This window comes from Macrobrachium rosenbergii, chromosome 52, assembly GCF_040412425.1.
Source record: "Macrobrachium rosenbergii isolate ZJJX-2024 chromosome 52, ASM4041242v1, whole genome shotgun sequence".
Lineage (NCBI taxonomy): Eukaryota > Metazoa > Arthropoda > Malacostraca > Decapoda > Palaemonidae > Macrobrachium > Macrobrachium rosenbergii.
Window position 1 is genome coordinate 35858926 of NC_089792.1, and position 18914 is coordinate 35877839.

Genomic DNA, 18914 nt, shown 5'->3' on the forward strand with positions numbered 1-18914 from the left:
ATGGGTGGTGTGTTATTGGGTGAGAGATGGGGGTCCACTTCCCATTGACTTCTCAGCTGGGGCTGGGCTTGTATGAATTTTCTTTTTCAGTACACTTCGCCTGTTTCTTTCACTTATGCTCTATTCACCAGAATCACTTCATTTTGTTATGGCAAAATACCTATCAAGTGACACTTGCTTTTTATGATGTTTTATCACTGTAAAAGTAGCTCACCCCACATCATGAAACACACTGGTGCTGCATTCAGCTCCTGGGCACCTTGGATTGTTTGTTTAAATGACTTCCTTGTGGAAAGTTATTTGATCTCTCCTTCCTTTTCTTACTTTCAATCTTTACTTAATACTTATTTGCTGCACCTGGCCTCATTGTTGGGCTTTCTGATCAATGTCAACAAGTCTAAACTGGTCCTGATCCAGTCAGTTGTTTACCTGGGATGAAGATCGACCCTCTCTTTTCGAACCTTTCTGACAGAGACAGGTAGGCAATTTTCAGTCACTGGTGAGAGAATTCTGACACTCAGAAAATCTTCCATCCAAGAAGTGGCGTCTCTTTTGGGTCACATGGTCTCTTTGGAGAAGTTTGTCAGGATGACCCCCCCTAAGAATGAGACCAGTTCAATTTTACCTGAAGAACTCTTGGAACAGGTCTGTCTTCCAGATTTGACTCCATTTGTAGTTCCTTTAGATCTTTTGAATTCTCCTCATTGGTGGGAAAATTGGTCAAGACTGTCTGCCTCTAGACCTCAAGAGCCCAGACTTCACATTGTCCTCAGATGTGTCAGGGTCAGGTTGGGGAGCCATTCTAGGGAACATTGTACAATGTCAGGGAGTTGGACTTTAGAGGAGAGCAAGATGCATGTAAACAACTTAGTGCTTTGGGTTGTTTGGAAGGATCTTATGCAAGTGGAACATCTAGTCAGGGACAAGATGATTGCAGTCTGCTCTGACAGTTCAACCTCACTCTTTCATGAGGAAACAATGATGCACAAAGTTTGGAAGTTTGTTCAGGTTAGCAGAGAAGCTTTTCCTTTGGACCAAATTCAGGAACTTATTCTTCTGCCAGAGTTCGCCTCAGGAAGAGACAGTGTTATCACAGATAAACTCGGCAGGAAAGGGCAAATCAGAAGGTATGAAACCTTTGGGGAGCTCCAAACATTGATCTGTTTGTGACTGCCCAAAACACAAACTCCAAGTTCACTGCTCTCCATCCCAGGATCCTCAGGCAGTGGGCAATCAGTGTTTTTCTTAAAGAGTGTTTGAATATAAACCTTTACAGTTTTCCTCCTTTTGCAGTCTTGAGGAAAGTACTCAACAAGTTGCAGGTGTTGGAGAACTCAAGGGTGTCATTGATAGCTCGTTGGTGGCCCCAAAGGGAATGGTTTTCAAATCTACCTCCTGGCAGTAGACATTCCTCGCCTCCTGCCATTCATGGAAAAACTTTTCAGTCAGTCACATTTGAGAAGATTGCATCAGAACCTTCACATACATTATCTGACTGCATGGAGACTTTAGAATGTCTCTTGCAAGCTGGAGGCTTTTCAGGTGTGGCTAGGAAGTCATTCCTCAAGTCCTGAGGGCCCTCCACTGTTAGATTGTATCAACCACAGTGATCAGTTTATTGATCTTGGTGCTTGGTCTGAGGGATATCCATCACCTGTACTTCTACAGATAACCTGATAAATTTCTTCCGGTATCTCGGGTATGTGAAACAACTATCTGTTCCAGTGATTAACGGATATCATTTTGTTCTCTTCATTTCTGTGAAATGCTGTTGAATATTGCACGTGACGTCACTTTTGAAAGAGGTTCTCTTATCTTCTGAACTGGAAGCCCCAAAATCTTACTATCATTGTTCAGGATGGAATTAGGACATAGTCCTTAAGTTTTTTATGTCATCTCAGTTTAAGTCTTCAGATAAAACTTTCCTTCAGAACTTAACTTTGAAGACTTATTTTTAGCTATTGCTGTGGCAAAGCGAATTAGTGAGCGTCAGACCCTTTCTTTTAATGTGGGCTTTGTTCACAGGGACATGTCTTTCTTTTCTTCCATTGTTCAGGGCTAAAAATGGTACCAAAGCAATAGCCCTTCCCAGATTTTTGGCAATGCCTTGTTTAACATCTTTAATAGGCAATGAAGAGAAAGCCCTACAATGCCCAGTTAGAGTTCTGAGGGTTTGCCTCGAACCCTTAAGAGAAGGAGTAGGAATTTCTTCTGTGGTGTTAGAAGACCAAACACTCCTATGTCCCAAAATGCTATGTCCTCTTTTGTATGTTACTAAATTAAGTCAGGACATTCAGAGTTGAAACCTGATCCTTTACCATTTTGTGAAGGTAAAACCGCATGTCTGTAACTCAGTTTTTGCCTCATTATTTGTGAGACTTCAAAATTTCATATGATAACTGTAAACCCCTCAGTGCTGTTATCATGGCAAGGATGATTTCCTCATGAACCAAATACAGTAGTACTGTAGTCTCTCTTTCTCTCCTACTGTTATGTTTTTAGGAAATCCTGGTGTTGAATTTAGGGAACATGATCAAGGGTTGATCTTTTTGTTACATTAAGAGTTAAGTGCTTTAAGAAAGAAATTAGTGCTGTAAAATAAACTACATCGTTATCCGTTAAATCTTATTGAAGTATTTGATTTTTACACAAACTAAATTACACTTTCCTTTTACTTTGGTTACCTTGGCATAAATAGAAATCACCACAGTTTTGCTATGAGTTATAAGTTTTTAAAGCTATAGCTATTAAACTGCTCCAATGTATACTACAGTAAAATGCATAGTTACTTTTGTCTGTACAGCATATACATAATAAAGCAGTTGTTTTGTCTTGCCACTACAACCAAAGATTGCTAGTGTTAGGCAGAATTCATGATCATCAAATTTATTTTTCCAGGAGGAAGGTATAGATCCGAAGGTAGAAGAGGTTCTTCGTCAGTATGAGTATATGGAGAATGAAACCAGTGAAAATATAAATATTGTTGAGCACATGATGCACGTTATACCCAATTTAGATAAGGAAAAGATAATGCAGGTAAGCATCATTTGTTTAAAATTTGCCCTTTTGTAACTGCAGATCTGCATTATATTATCAAGTGGCTCACTTTAGATTTTGGACCAAGAACTTTGTTCCTGTGTTGAATAGGTTTTGTAAGGTAGTGGAGCTGTCTCAGAAATATTTGGTTTCTTGGACTTGCAGTCAATCTAATTTTCAGGTTTTCTTGATAGGATCTGGTTAACAGTGCAATGTGTTTTTATATGTGAGCCACAAGGAGTTACCTTGCAATTGGTCAAAACTAGATTGAAGTCATACAGTAAACCCCATATTCGCAGTCTCACTATTCACGGATTTCTCTGTGGAACCGATATACACATTATTCAAGAAAAATTTCATTGAGAAATATTCACTAATCACTGTATTTTCATATCATTTTCATGACTAAATGCACTTTTTGTGATAAAACTATTAAAATACTCAGGTATAAGCATTTTTAGAGGGCTTTTATTTTTGTTTAAACTATCAAAATAGGCAGCTCTAAGTGTTTTTAGAGGGGGTTTTAAGGATTCGCGGATTTTAGCTATTCACGGGGGATGGGGTATGTTATGCATCCCCCACGAATACGGGGGTTTACTGTATATGTAAACTAAATTGGAAAGAAAAAATATAACAGAAAAAGCATAACTATGCTAGTGAGCTGCAATTGTTAAGGGTATATTATTTTGAAAGTAGAAGGAAAAGTTGTTTCTACAGGGATATAAACATTCGCTGTCATAAATAGAGTATCTCAGAGCATGTCATGCTGCAGCTGTTACTAAAAACAAAAGCCCATCTAGTAGGGCCAAGCATCCCTTGACTTGTGTTGGTGGCCTACTTTAGCCATTGTGTTCTCGGCCGCTCTTACGGACATTACTGTGTGTCAGGGTATGCATTGTGCAGAGTTCTTTGTATGTGCTCTCATGTCGTGTGTCAATACAAATTCTGTGTATTTGCAAGGTCTTTCCTCCTACAGTTCTAGGTTTACCAGGGAGCCTGGTGTGTAATTCATAGTTTCTTTTTTGTGTGTGTATCATCTTCATTGTTCACTGCGTGTAGACCATGTGTGTGCCCCTTTGTTTGTGAGATGGCTACCCAAAAAGTGAAGCCTGATTTTAATTGTGTGAGGAAGTATAACACTTGCAACATGGTCATGTCCTCTGTGTGTACTTCCAGTTGGGTATAGAATATGCTAGAGACTCAACGTGTGGAATCTGAAGGATAGCGGACTCCCCAATGAAGTCTGTCCGAGAAAGATTGTAGGAAACCATATTGTTGAGGGGAGGCTACCCTCAGCTCTTCTCCCCTTCTTCCCCCTTCCCCTCACCCTCCTTCGGCATCAGGAACAGTGGGGAAACCTGTGCCAACAATCTCCAGGGAGGTCAGTAAAGGAAATGCTTGCCTTCTTGTGGGAAGGCCCAGGAGTTCAACCTGGTGTAGCACCACTCAGCGTGCCCAACCAGCTGGGGAGGGGGAAGAATCAAGTATTTAGCCACCCTCCCCCTAAACCAACAAGCAGGGCCCAGGAGGGGGAAGGGAAGAAACCAGAGTAGCGTTCTAGACCACCTAACAACTCCCCTTCTTGTGCCCCCCCACCCCACCAGAAAAAGAACCAGAGAAAGAGAGTGAGATATCTGGTCAGGTGCAGAGTTGAAACTCTTGCAGGAAAAGCTGTACAAGATGGTCAAGCTCCTCATCATCATCCCCCTCTACCTCTTTAGTGTCCCCAGCAGCATGTGGTTGAAATGGCATTGTAGAAGACTGTCCTCTTCCAGGAGGTGGAAGTCATAGGAAGGGGAGCCACTGGGAACAGCTCCTTGAGACGGAGTCGGTTGTTTAGGGGACCTGGCAGTTGGAGCAAGAGGACCCCCTCAAGGAGCAGCACCCAGGACAGGAGGGCAAGGAGTCCATTGGTCTGGAAGAGGTACTCTTGGGAGCGAAGGAGTCTTATGGCAGCCTGATTTGATACTTGTCGACTGGAATGGGGACCCTCTCAGGACATATCATCACCACTTTGGCCCGCAACTTCTCTGCCTCTGACCCTACTGAGCTCTCACCTTGCGGAATGGAAGATATCACAGAGTTACAGTGCTTTCAAGGGCAGAGAGGCCATCCTTTCAACATAGGCAGGCAATGTAGCGATGTCCTATGTGGAAGCAGTGGCAGGGGGAGCGGAGTCATGCCAGGACCCTTCGGACCCAAACAGTCAAGAGGCAGCGACATAAGCAAAGGCCTCCAGTCCCAAAGAGGAAATGGGTTTTCAAGAGATCGTCACACTGGTAAGGCAGATCCTGGGACTTGCTGAGCCAACCTCCCCCTCCCCAGCAGTGCCCCCCCCCTCCTGCTCGTACATGGAGAAGATAGCAGAGGCTATGCTGAAGGTCAGGCAGTTGGTCAGGCTTCCCTGGTCTCCCCTGGTAGAGGGTGTGCTGGTGGAGGTGAATGCCCTGATAGCCTGGCTCAGAATGCTCCCCAGTGGCGGTCCACTCGGAGAAAGTGTTGCTACCCTCCTTGCCCAGGCAGGCAAAGCACTACCTGCCAGAGGGCTCCCAAACCATTCCAGGGACTCTGCATCTGCCTCTGCAGGTTGGTGAATAACATGCCCATGGAGAGATTTAAACAGAAGAGTCTACACCTTAACAACACAGAGGTAAACAACCAAGAATTGATATTGGCAAAGGTGTTGCAAGGGATTTCATAGCTGGACTATTACCAGGGGCCCTTCTGTTGGAGATGAAGGAATACTGCCATCACACAGGTAGCCATCAGTGAGGAGCCTCCTGGCCCCATCAGGCAATTACTTGGGTCTTAGGCTTTTTAGTGACAGGTGTATCCAAAAAATTGTGAAGAATTCGAGAATTTAAGAGGGCATTGTGGTTATTGCAGTTATAGACATATCTGGGAGAAAGTGTATAAGACACTACCCTACTTACAAACATTCAGAGATACAAACAGACAGGGTCACAGGTTGAAATTGTGCTCGGAGCGGTCCCCTTTGCCACTGTAAGTTCAAATTTTTCTCTGGGTGTGTGTTCTACTAGTAAGAATTTTTGCAAAGAACAGAAGAACATGAGGAAGAAAAAGAACCTGTTCCTTTAACCCCTTCTCTGATTATCCCGAGTATTCTGGTGATTAACTACCATGTATTCTTCTTACAGTCACGAGAATATTCGTTCATACTTGTAAAATATTCATACTTATTTGTATCTTCCTGATTTAACGCATTCTGTGATGAATTCCCATTTCCTGTATTTCCCATTTTCAGTATATAATTACCTTTAATATTAAAATTACCTCCTCCTTGGACAATGAATGAACTGAGAATTTGTACACACTTGAAATATTTATCAAAAAGTCATTCATATACTCCAGAATACCATAGACAACATACAGTAGAACATATAATCCAAAAAGGTCCACATTATGCAATATACACCGACGGATCTAAATCACAATACGGAGTGGGATATGCTGCAGTATCCCCAGACAAAACGTATCAGTTCTCTCTACCAGATAATGCCTCAGTATTTACAGCTGAGTTATGTGCAATAGTATCAGCCATAGAAATAATTAGACTAGCCTCATGTAATCATTTTGTGATTTATAGCGACTCCAGAAGCGCCATAGAAGCCATTCTAAGCTATAATAAAATAAATATTGTACATTATATAAAGTTTTCACTCCATAAATTGTATAGTAAGGGAGAAAATATTGAAATATGTTGGATCCCTGCCTATGTAGGGATTAAGGGAAATGAAGAGGCTGATAAAGCAGCTAAAGAAGCGGTCCACATGACAAGAGCAAATGTAGACATCCCTATTAGTGACTATACAAGATATATAAAAACAGTCATTGTAAAAAAATGGCAAAATATATGGAACAAAGAACCTGAAAATAATAAATTAAAACAGATAAAATCCAGTGTTGGAAAATGGAGTTCATCATATCAGAGAGAGAGAGACAAGCAAAAGTAATTCTGACGCGTTTTTGAATAGGCCATACTCGTTTGACACATGAACACTTAATGAACATTTCATGTGGCTCTCCTCCCAAATGCCCAGATTGCAATGTGTTGATAACAGTTAAGCATGTGCTGTGCGAATGTCCAAAATATAACCTGCAGCGACTATCAAATTTTGGAAATAGACCAATAAAAGAAATTTTGTTGGAATCATCAACATTCTTAATAGTACCCATTTTAATGTTCATGAGAAGCTGCAAGTTAATTGATAAAATATAAAAATCAATCAATCAGTATAATGAATTTTAAAACAAGTAAATTTTATGATTTTACTTAATTTATTTTGAATTTTAATATACCTTTTTAGTGAGTATATATAGAAACATGAGTATAAATGTATTTATTGTGTAAGTGTGTTCCAGTATGAAAGTGTATGCCTTTTTACAGCTTTTAATTTCATTTTCATTTCCGTTCATTCATCATTGGCGAGTGACCTGTTAGGTCCCAGTGCTAGGCTTCTAGCCTAGACTTGTCATTTCATCCTAATCCTTTGGGCCAGCCCTATGAGGGCTGATAGTCAGCTCTGTGGTCTGGTTAAACTATTTTAATAATAATAATAATAATCTATATTTAGTATGTTTTTTGTCCATAGATGGCAGTTTGCATTGTTTACTTTATGAACTTTTGGCGTCAGATGCTAATCCTGTGAAATTCTCTCCAAGTTTATAAGTTTCAAAACATGGAAAAAAACTAAATTTTGAATGTTGCTTGAATCTAAATTTTATTTTCTTCTTTTTGCCTTTCTAGCATCCAAAGTAATTCCTTATAATACTGCGTGATTTAAAAAAAATGAATATAGAAAACGGGAAATATGGAAAGTGGGAAGTCATCACATGCTGAGTTAAATCAGGAAGATAGAAATAAGTAGGAATAATTTACGAGTATGAATGAATATTCTTGTGATTGTAAAAATACATGGTAGTTAATCCTTAAGGGACGGACAAACTTTAAGGTTGGCCAATTTAAGAAAAAAAAAAACATTAGTGGAAAGAGGAAGTTGAGAGAGACTATTTACAACCCTGTGTGGGACCTCTTTTACAAGACACTCGTAAAAGTATGCTAATTTTACCAAGTTATACTTTTTTTTCTTATAATTTATTTATTTTATTTTGTAAAATTATATTATTTTATTTTGTAAAATTATAATTACAGCTCATACAGTATCGTAACAGATAAGTAAATTCAGTAACAAATTCTGAGTATATTTGTTGTAAAATATTTATGAGATGTACTGAGATGCAGTGGCGTTCCTGAGGTGGGGCATGGGCGGGGGGGGGATGCTGTTTGAAATCGCCCCTCGGGCCCCAAAGTGAGGGAGGCCCCAAAATGCGAAATTTAACCATTGCTGCTATGACAGGACAAGCTAAATTTCTGAAATTTGCATTCACAAGTGCCTTTAAATTGATACTACAATTGCTCATATTCTAAAAAAAAAAAAATCCTCCCCAACCCCCCCAGCTGCTTTGGCTCACTTTGGGACTGTGCCCCCTGGGCCCCAAAATGTCTAGGAATGCCCCTGCTTAGATGGGGAGATGCAGTAACTTTCTGAGAGGTATACAGTACATGTTTTTTCTAATATTTCTTTGCACTTTTCTTTGCAAAATTACAATTATAGCTGACATACTATTGTAAAAGATAAGAACTAAAACCAGCAGCAATCTGTGGGTATATTTATGAGCAAATAAGTAAAAAGACGTCATGGAATAAAGAGGGGCAATACAATTTCCCCATCAAGTCTCAAGGTACACTAACCCCCCTCTATCCTCTGCTGAGCTACACAGTTGCCATAAGTCATTGGCTATGAACATCTTTCTCGTTGAATTCATCCAAACCTTGTGGCGAGTAGTATTAATACTCATGTGATTTAGCCCGTCCATCACTCAAAACCTATTACTGTATAGATACTCATATGATGATGCCTGTCCATTGAGAGTTAATCACGAGAATACTTGGGATAGTCAGGGAAGGGATTAAAGGAACAGGTTCTTCTTCCTCATGTTCTTTTGTTCTCTGCAAAAATTCTTAATAGCAGAATAGGCACCCAGAGCAAAATTTGCATATAAACATCAACAAAAATTATACACTACATATCAAAAAGCAACTTATGAACTAATCAAGATATGAACGGTCATTCGGAACATAACTCATTCGTAAGTAGGGTGGTGTCTGTACAAGTAATCTCTCTGTTATGTGGATTAATAGATCTTAGTGCTTTGTCGGATAACGGAAAAATCCAGATAAGGTCAAGTAAAAAACTATGGGTGTAAAATGGTAGTCCTGTATCCTTACTCCCCTACTTTGTCAATACCGCATAACTGTAAACATTCAGTATGCTTATGAAAAACAAACATCACTTAAAGCTGAAAACTTGATGCAAAAGGGAATTAGCTAGATTATCCCTTTAACGCTGACTGGACGTATTTTACGTCGACAAATATTGTCTGTCGGGTGCCGAACGGACGTAAAATACGTCGACTACAAAAAGTTTTTTAAATATTCACGGAAAAATACTTATAGGCCTAGTTTGCAAAAAATTTTAAATCGTGCCTTGAGGGATGCTGGGAGTTCACGGATCACGCTGTTGTTTTGTTTACAAGCGTGACCCAGCTGCGCATGTGCGAATTTCTTTCTTTTCCCATTAGAAAGCATCAGCGATGCATCGTCAGAGAGCGATTTCTTATTTCTTGACGCGTTCGTGTTTTGCCAAACTTGTGCAAGTGTTAGCGTGTTTGTTTTTTTTGCGTAGACAAAAAATCTTACATTCTAGTGATATTTAATCATTTACCTTCATTTTACAACAAACGGGAAGTCTCTAGTACAATATTTCGATTTATGGTGAATTTTTTAAAGAACTTTTTCCTTGCGTCTGCGCGCGCTAACTCTGCTGAAAATCTCAGAAATTCTTTAGTCATTTTGTCATAATTTTGCAACGTTTTCTATTAGCCGTTACATAAAGTTTTATATATGAAAATGTGCACAATTTCATGTAGAATACAACAAAAAATAACTCATGGTTGTAGCTTTTATCAGTTTTGAAATATTTACATATAAATCACGATAAGTGCCAAAATTTCAACCTTTGGTCAACTTTGACCCGACCAAAATGGTAGAAAAATGCAGTTATAAGCTGAAACGCTTACATTCTAGTAATATTCAATCATTTGCCTTCATTTTGCAACAAATGGAAAGTATCTAGCACAATATTTCGATTTATGGTAAATTTTTTAAAAAACTTTTTCCTTATGTCCGTGCGCGCTAACTCTGCTGAAAATCTCAGAAATTCTTTAGTAACTTTATCGTAATTTTTGCACCGTTTTCTATTAGCCGTTACATAAAGTTTTATATGTGAAAATGTGTGCAATTTCATGTAGAATACAACAAAAAATAACTCATGGTTGTAGCTTTTATCAGTTTTGAAATATTGTCATATAAATCACGATAAGTGCTGAAATTTCAACCTTTAGTCAACTTTGACGCGACTGAAATGGTCGAAAAATGCAGTTGTAAGCTAAAACTCTTACATTCTAGTAATATTCAATCATTTACCTTCATTTTGCAACAAACAGGAAGTCTCTAGCACAATATTTCGATTTATGGTGAATTTTTGAAAAAAACTTTGTCCGCACGTTACGAATTCATGCATCATTTTGTGATAATATTTTCTCTGTGTTGCTTTGATCATTTTACAATTTGTTATATACCAAAATCATTGCAATTTAGTGTACAATACAACGAAAAAAAATAACTTATTAGCTTTAACCATTTTGCTCACAGCACAATTTGTATACAATTATATATGAAATTTTTTTTTTGCGCTGTCATATATTCCAATATTTATATATGATAATGATATTTTTTTTGATTTCTGATAGTTGCATACTAAACTTCAGGCAATGACCAAAAAAGGAGCCAAAAATGAACTCTTAATCTTGAAAACTAGTGTGCTGTGATTTTTGAAAAAAATGTTCTTTCCGCTTGATTGCTAACTCTCAAACCCCACCGCATATGGCAGACACTTTTGTAGATAGACGCTCGGCGTTTAAGGGTTATTTAACCATATAGGCGGTCCCAGGTTATCGTGGGGGGGTTCCGTTCAGAGGGTGTGATGATAACCGAAAATTGCAGCTAACCAAAAATCGGCAATTTTCAGTGCTTTTTTGGCGAATTTAAGGGCTTATTAGCACTGATATGTGGAAATCGGCAATTTTCGGTGCTGAAAATTACAGATTTTCGTCGCTAGACAAGCGCCGTAAAACTGGATCGCCGTTAACCAAGCCCGCCATTAGCTGGGGACTGCCTGTATTTGTAACAAAATATACTTGTATACAGGCAGCCCCGGGTTATCAGCGGGGTTCTGTTTCTGAGGGTGTGATGATAACCAAAACTCGCTGGTAACCGAAAATCGGCGATTTCAGCGCTTTTTCGGTGATTTTCGGGGGTTATTGATTTTCGGTTATCAGCGCCTCTGTTAGGTATTTATCAGTGCCAATAACCAATCATCGGCGCCAATAAGCGGAAATCAGCGATTTTCGGTGCTGAAAATTGCCAATTTTCGTCGCTAGACAAGCCCCATAAAACCGGATCGCTGTTAACCAAGCCCACCATAAACTGGGGACTACCTGTAAATACACTTTGCAATAGAAAAAGCAAACCCCATTTTTTCTTGTATGCAGCATGCAATACAGTAGGTTATACTACCGGATAAAAATGAGTATCACTCATTTTGCCTGTCACAATCTTTAAAATATTTTGTATGTACACAAAAGAATGCAAAGGATTTTTTTTATTGGCCCAAAGATATTTAAATTATGTTGTATATAAAAAAGCATCCATTTATTTCATTTTTGCTCAGACTCAGTCTTTAAAATACATCATACACAAAAAATATAAACCTACAAATATAAAAAAATTTTTTTTTACGTATGTTCGCTGTCCTTAGCACTTACGATGGCCAGACCATTAAAAACTTGTGAGGAGATTCACAACCCCGCCTCCACCTCCTCCAGCTGGATTGTGTCATTGAGGCCAGCATCATCTTCCTCTGCTTCCTGTGACTCCCGGGAAACATTCAATAGTGAAGTGGCTGGGTTGAAGGAACCCCTGTAATATCAGTGAAGGCTACAAATGTGCTTGCCTATGGTTCCAAGGTGAACAACTAAGTTACCAAAGAAGTGGATGACTGTGGGCTTAGGTGCACTGGGGTTTGGGATCTGAAGAAGCTGTCAACAGGTACTCTGACAATACTTATAATGATTCTGCTTCACAATAACATTCCGTCGAAACACCCACACTTGTGCAGCCACATCCAAGGGCCTGGGGCAGTCATTGGGGTCATTGTTGTGGTTCTCCATGATTTCAATAAACATACTGAAGACCCTGCGCATATGCTTGTAAGAGGATGCAGCCTTGTCGCCATCATGATCGTTGTCGTCTCCAGGCACTGCCTCATCACCTGGAGCAACCGCAGCATCTGTCTCACTGTTGGAAAGAAGTTGGAAGCCAGGGTCACCACTGTTGCTGTCCGGTCACTCCTGTATATCATCCTCTGGGACATCATTGCTACCAGTTGCAAGTTGGCTTTGGAAGTCATCAACTTTGAACCCGTGGAAGTCCATTATGCCCTCTTCTCCATTCGGCACATGGTTCCAGGCATGGTTGAGGGTTTCTCTGGTGATGTCCCTCCAGGCATCTGGGAAGCTATAGATGGCAGACTTCAGCGAATAGCCAATTAGAGAAAGATATGTTAATGACTCATATGCCTATCAGCCATTAACCCTTTTCAGTCCTCCTCTAAACTCTGCCAGGTTGCTCCTCAGGTCCAGATTAGTTATTGAGAGTAGCGCTTACAGATGTTAACAGCAGCACAAGGATTTATAAAAACAAGTACTGTATATCTCTTGCTGTTATCTTTTTTGTATGAATCATATACGGTTGAAAAGCTGATAAGTTGCACTCATTTTGTACGTACTCTGATTGTGGTCAGACATGACTCTTTAATGAAATCTTTAAAAAAAAAAACAGTGACACAAAACTGTTGTAAGATTATCTGAGGCAGGGAAATCAAGAGGTTCAGAACGACTTTCACCCACGTGTCCTATGATATCTCAAAGTTTATTTTACAGTCGACACAGTTCCTTGTCAAAAAGTAACTTTTGATCATGTTGAGTATACCTTAGTTTAACCAGACCACTGAGCTGGTTAAGAGCTCTCCTAGGGCTGGCCCAAAGGATTAGACTTATTTTACGTGGCTAAGAACCAATTGGTTACCTAGCAATGGAACCTTCAGCTTATTGTGGAATCCGAACCACATTATACCGAGAAATTAATTTCTATCACCAGAAATAAATTCCTCTAATTCTTTATTGGCCTGTCGGAGAATTGAATGCGGGCCTCGGAGAGTGCTAGCCGAGTACTATATCAACCTATCCAATGAGGAACATTTTGATCATGTTGGTTGGCCTAAACAGACCCTTAGCATACAGTTGCTGAATTGTATGCTTGAACAAAGGAGAGGAGCAGCAGAAAATGTGGTATATAAAATACACAAAAAGATTGTCACATAAATACAAATTATGGTTTTTAACTGCAAACTCTCACAACCAGTATTATTGTGAAAATTAGAAATGTAACTAAAAACCATTCTGTCATTATTATGAATAAGAAGAATATTTCGTTATACTGACATATCTCTTGAAAAGTTTAAAAAAAATACTATGGAAAGTAGCAGTGATCAGATCATGAAATATGAGATCTAATGAATATATAATGCTTACTGTATTGAAAGTTATTTCATTTAGAAATTCATAGAGAGCAAAATTATTCAGGATGAACCATACTTTCTTCTAAAGATTAACTTCATACTAGTAAGTGCAGTCGGCATTCAAAATAAAAAGTGTTGAATAGATGACTGTTTAGTTCACCTGTTGTTCACTAGGTGTATTTCAGATGTTTTAATTCTGTCAGGATTCTTACCGTTGTTCAGGATGGTAGTCAGTAATTCACTAGTTGCTGTTGGCTGCTTTTCCCGGTATTGTGACTTTTATTTTTTAACTCATTATGTCCTCAGCTGACAGTAGGAACAAAAACATTAGGTTTCTGCATTAACCTGATTGTATTTTATAGAATCGGATACACACTGTATTCTGTAATATTAGATAGACACACAAATTGTGCAGGTCGTAGGGGACGGGTGAGATGTCAGCTAGGGTGGAGACTGGAGAAAGTGATCAGATGAATTTATTAATAAATTCCTTATGTACAGGAAGAGAAGAGAGAGTAATAACTGATGAAGCAATTACATACCTAGAACAGGAATAAACCATTTACTCCCCTTTCTGCTTCAACAAAGGCTCTTAGGTGTCCTAATTACCCTTCTCTGTACCCTATAGTTTCATCACCACCTTCTCTGCCTAGACTTGACTACAACCTCAGCTCTGCCCACCACTTCCCTTTTGATTTAGAAAAAGCTTATTTTAAATTAGAGCTGAATGTTAGTCTTATTCTAGAAGCTGTTAAGGGGGTGTAATGGAACCTGGTTTTGAGTAACCAATCCATTTTCCCCCGTAGTGTGTTCTCCTTCATGGTCCCCTTCAAGAGGAAAGGTTTCGAAGCCTTTGTCTGTTCATAGCCCGCCCTCTGGACTGCCCTGCACCACTGGGTCTTTTCCTCTGCTAGGGAACCAAAACATGTCTCCAAACAGAGGTCTGTGCCCTCTGACACGTCTCTTATGTCTCGATTGGTTAGGTGTTTGACTTACTAAAAAATTGTTACAGAAAGCATAAATCATCACACCATTATTGATGTTGCCTTTGTCATGCTAATGGTAGAGAGGTTAGCTTAGCCTTAGATCATAATTAAAGAGAGAATAACAGTTTTGTAATGGCAATGTAAAAAATTTTTTCCAGTTCTAATGATAAATGTGTTCAATCTATTGTTGAATATATTACATTGATGTCTGTATCTTGGTCTCATTCTTTTCCATACACTCCTTTTCTCTTCGAAATCGTCTACTCGTATCATGTTTAGCTTCTACTGTTGGTGGCTCTTCTTCTTCCCCCTACCTCAACTATTATTTGTTCAGCCTCTGCATTTTTCAGCAGGCATCACAATCAACTCTAAACTAAATGCCATTTTCATATAAGTAACTTAGCAAGTAATTACATAGATATAGTTTCAACTGGGGTGGCAGCCTTTATTTAAAAAATCGCAGTAGCACTTCAATAGGTTAGTGTAGGTCACAAGTCCAGCCCACTGGCTCTCGAGTGACATTGGGGGTTTGCTGCAGCTTTTGTTTACTGATTTTCAGTTGGTGAAGTATTATCGCTTATTTTGAGTAGCCTTCAAGCTCTGATAGCTTTCAGGATCAGTTTTCAGTGTCTGTTGTTATTCTGTCTGATTCAAGTCCATCTAGTTTTTGCTACTATAGCAAAGGTTGCAAGACAGATTGATTAAATCTTCATATGACCCTTGCAATAAGGAGACATGTATGTTGCGGTAAGTGTAGGGTGCAATAATGTAGTAAGGAGGAACTGGTGCTCAGTGTAATGATTACCCGAGCACCCGGGGCCAAGCGAGCTTAAGTGGAAGGTACTTAAATAAATGCGGCCTCTAGTGCCGAGAAACTTGCTCCTCTTAGCTAAACCTAGGTTAGAAGATAACCCTGCTATTCCTCCTTCCCTTCTTCCCACTCTTTCTCCTGCTACTAGCCCTCCTACTTTTAATCTACCTGGCTCCCTTGCTTCGAACCCTTACCATTGCCAGTCTCGAGTCTAGGTTTAACAAGATTTTAACCTAGTAGCAAATACTTAAGTGGAGGAGGTGGCCACTTGTCCCTTCGGTTCTCCTAGACCAAGGTCACAGTCATTGTCCCTTAAACCTGGGAGAAGACATACTGAAAGTCCAATGGAGGCTGATGGGGTTGGTCTACGCATAGCTGCCCCTTGAGTTGAACCTCTTGCACACTCCCAGGTATTGGCAGACAGCCACTGGAAAGGCGTGTTGACAAGAGACAGTTTTAAGCAAGTGGAGGAGGTGGCTTCTTGTTCCGCCAGTTCTCCTAGATGAAGGTCTCTGTCCTGCTCCCATGAACCTGGGAGAAGACATGTCAGAAGTCCAAAGGTGGCAGGTGGGGTTTGCCCACAGGTTGCTGCCCCCTCAGTCAAACCTGTTGCACGTATATCTCAGGTTTCGATAGACAGCCATTAGAAAGGCATCTCTAGACTCCAGCCTGGACTTGGAAGCGCTGCAAGTGCTCTGTAGATTCGTCTCGTCCATTGAAGAGGCTTGCAGGCAATGCTGTCAGCTCTTCTCTGCTGCCCAGTTAGCAGTTCAAGGAGCTGGGTGCAGTCCTCAATCTTCCTGCAGCACACGGGACAGCCGGAGTATTTCTTTCCTGAGCGTACTTCTGTTAGGCACCTGTATTTGGCTCCCAAACATCCAACGATCCCTCTCAGGCACTCGTTGTCTTTGTTCAAATGCCCATCTCCTCATGAGCACCCAACACCAGCTCCTGAGCGTCCTCCGACAGTTTCTGAGCACCCGTTGCCAGTTCCCTAGTGCTCGGCACCAGTTGCTAAGCACCCGGCACCAGCTCCCGAGAGCCCAGTGCCAACTCTTCAGTATCAGTCTCCTGCTCAGAGCACCAAGCTCCTGTTTCCGACCATGGGTCTCCTAGCTTATGCAGCTCTCCTTCAATATTTGCAGGCGAGCTCTCTTACCCTGTTTTGGCTCTAGCTAGCCCAAGTTGCGCCTGCCTCGACCTTCTTGACGAGGAGCCATCTGGATGACAGACCTAGGCTCCCCACAATGGTGCTTTCCTTGTCTTTTAGGAAGGCACTCCAGGAGATTTAAGTTTGGCTTTCTGCTAAGAGGGAGCAAGGTAAGATTCCTTCGTCTTTCCTCCCTTGTGCTTGATCCGTAGTTTTCTTTCCTACGCCACTGTGGAAGCTCCTTCCCAACGCTCTTTGTTTTCGTCAGTGAGAATTATGTTTTTCGTTGGCAGAACTTGACCTCTTTGAGTTGCTTGAAGATTTCAGTTTCTGGGACTGGATGGTGAGAGTGCTAGCCAAGAGGATTAGACATAGCAATGATGTGGTTGGAGACTTCGCCTTGAACTGGCTAGGAGTCTTTTTCTCGTGCAGACAAGACCAAGAAGAGATTTTTGGTGCCTCCTTTCCACTAAAGGAGTCACTCAGTCCCAGAAGTCGGACCTCCATTAGAAGTTGACTTCTGGTGCATTCTTCCAAATGCCCCAAGGATTCGTCCGCATTTGTTCCTAAGACAGTCTCTCTCCAGCTACATCCCTTTCGTGGGAGTAAGCCCAAGTCCAGTTTAGGACCCACTCCAGTGTCCACTTCTTAGCCAGTTCTATCAAGAGGAGCTCAAGTCCTTGCCCAGAAATGAGGAAGAAGTCCTCTGCGCATAAGTGGAAGCCAGTCTTCTCGAGTATTGGGAGAAGTGGAGTATCAGAGGGACAGAACAGTGGATTGTCAAAGTTCTGAGGGAGGACTACTCCATTCCGTGTTTGGAGAGCCCCCTTTTGACAGCCTTCTCAAGCAGCTCAGAAAAACATTCCGCCCTTTTGGAGGAGGTCTCCTCTCTCCTTCGAAAGAGAGCCTTAGTAGAAGTTGAGGACATCAATTCAGAAGGCTTCTACTTCCATCTGTTCGTGGTCCCCAAATCATTGGGGTTTGGAGACCAGTCCTCAACATGAGCGCCCTCAACCTCTTCGTCCGGAAGACAAAGTTCGAATGGAGCTGAACCAGTCAGTCCTTTCATCTATTCACTAGGGCGATTGGATGATAACCTTGGATATGCAGGATGCATACTTCCACTTCCCCATCCATCCGGACTCCAGGAAGTATCTAAGGTTCATCTTCCAGGACATTCTCTCAGGCGCCCCACATTAGCCACCCAAGCGCCCAGTGCCAGCTCTCAAGTGTCCAGTGCCAGCTAAAATCTTCCAGTTTCGGGCTGTTTGCTTAAACCTCTCTAAGGCACCTCAGGTGTCCACTCGAATCCTCACTTCTCCAACAAATTTATTTTTTAGGCATAAACATCAGTGTATATCAGGACGATTTGCCTCTTCGATCTCCTTCGAGGGAAAAGTGCACGAAGGACTTGAACATCTCCTCTCCCAGGAACTGGGAATTATCATCTACCTTCAGAAACCCCAGTTGGCCCATCGCAAGAGTTCTTCTATGTGGGGATGAGTCTCAACTCTTGGACTTTTCAGGCTTTACCTTCTGCCAAGAGAATCACCAGCTGCCGTCAGATGGTCTACAAGTTTCTAGCCCGTTCGTCTTGCTCGGCCCATCAGTGGATGAACCTACTGGGGACTCTGTCGTCCATTGAGATGTTCGTCAAGTTAGGCAAACTTCATCTGAGTCCAAACCTAGACTTGTATTCAAACTCCTCAATTCTAGGTTGGGGAGTCCTCTCGGGGAACTGGGAAGTTTCTGGGACGTGGTCGCTGGAAGAACAGAACCTTCATATCAATGTCAGAGAGCTGAAAACAATTCACATAGGGCTTCAGTGCTTCTCAAACCTAGTTCACAACAAGACTGTGGTAGTCCATTCAGACAATACCACAGCCCTAACGCACATACGAAAGCAAGGTGGCACTGACTTGTTTTCTCTCTGCCAGACAACTAGAGACCTTCTACTGTGGACAGATCAAAATCGAGTGAGTCTAGTCGCTCGATTTATTCAGGGCAAACTAAATATTGTGGCGGACCAACTGAGCCATCAAAAGCAGGTCCTTCCCACCAAGTGGACCTTGGATTCCCAGGTCTATTGAAATCTACAAAACTTTGGGGCAGGCCAGCATTGGACCTGTTTGCCTTCTCAAAGAACCATC

The 18914-nt window shown here is 41.0% G+C and overlaps 1 protein-coding gene across 2 annotated transcripts in view; it reads left to right on the forward strand.

Moving 5' to 3' along the window:
- LOC136833807 (serine/threonine-protein kinase SIK3-like) overlaps positions 1–18914 on the forward strand; it is a 575016-nt gene that overhangs the window by 141756 nt on the left and 414346 nt on the right. For both annotated transcript variants that reach the window (XM_067096082.1, XM_067096081.1), the window contains exon 7: positions 2899–3036. In XM_067096082.1, coding sequence (XP_066952183.1) covers positions 2899–3036 — 138 coding nt within the window. The remainder of the gene's footprint in view (positions 1–2898; positions 3037–18914) is intronic.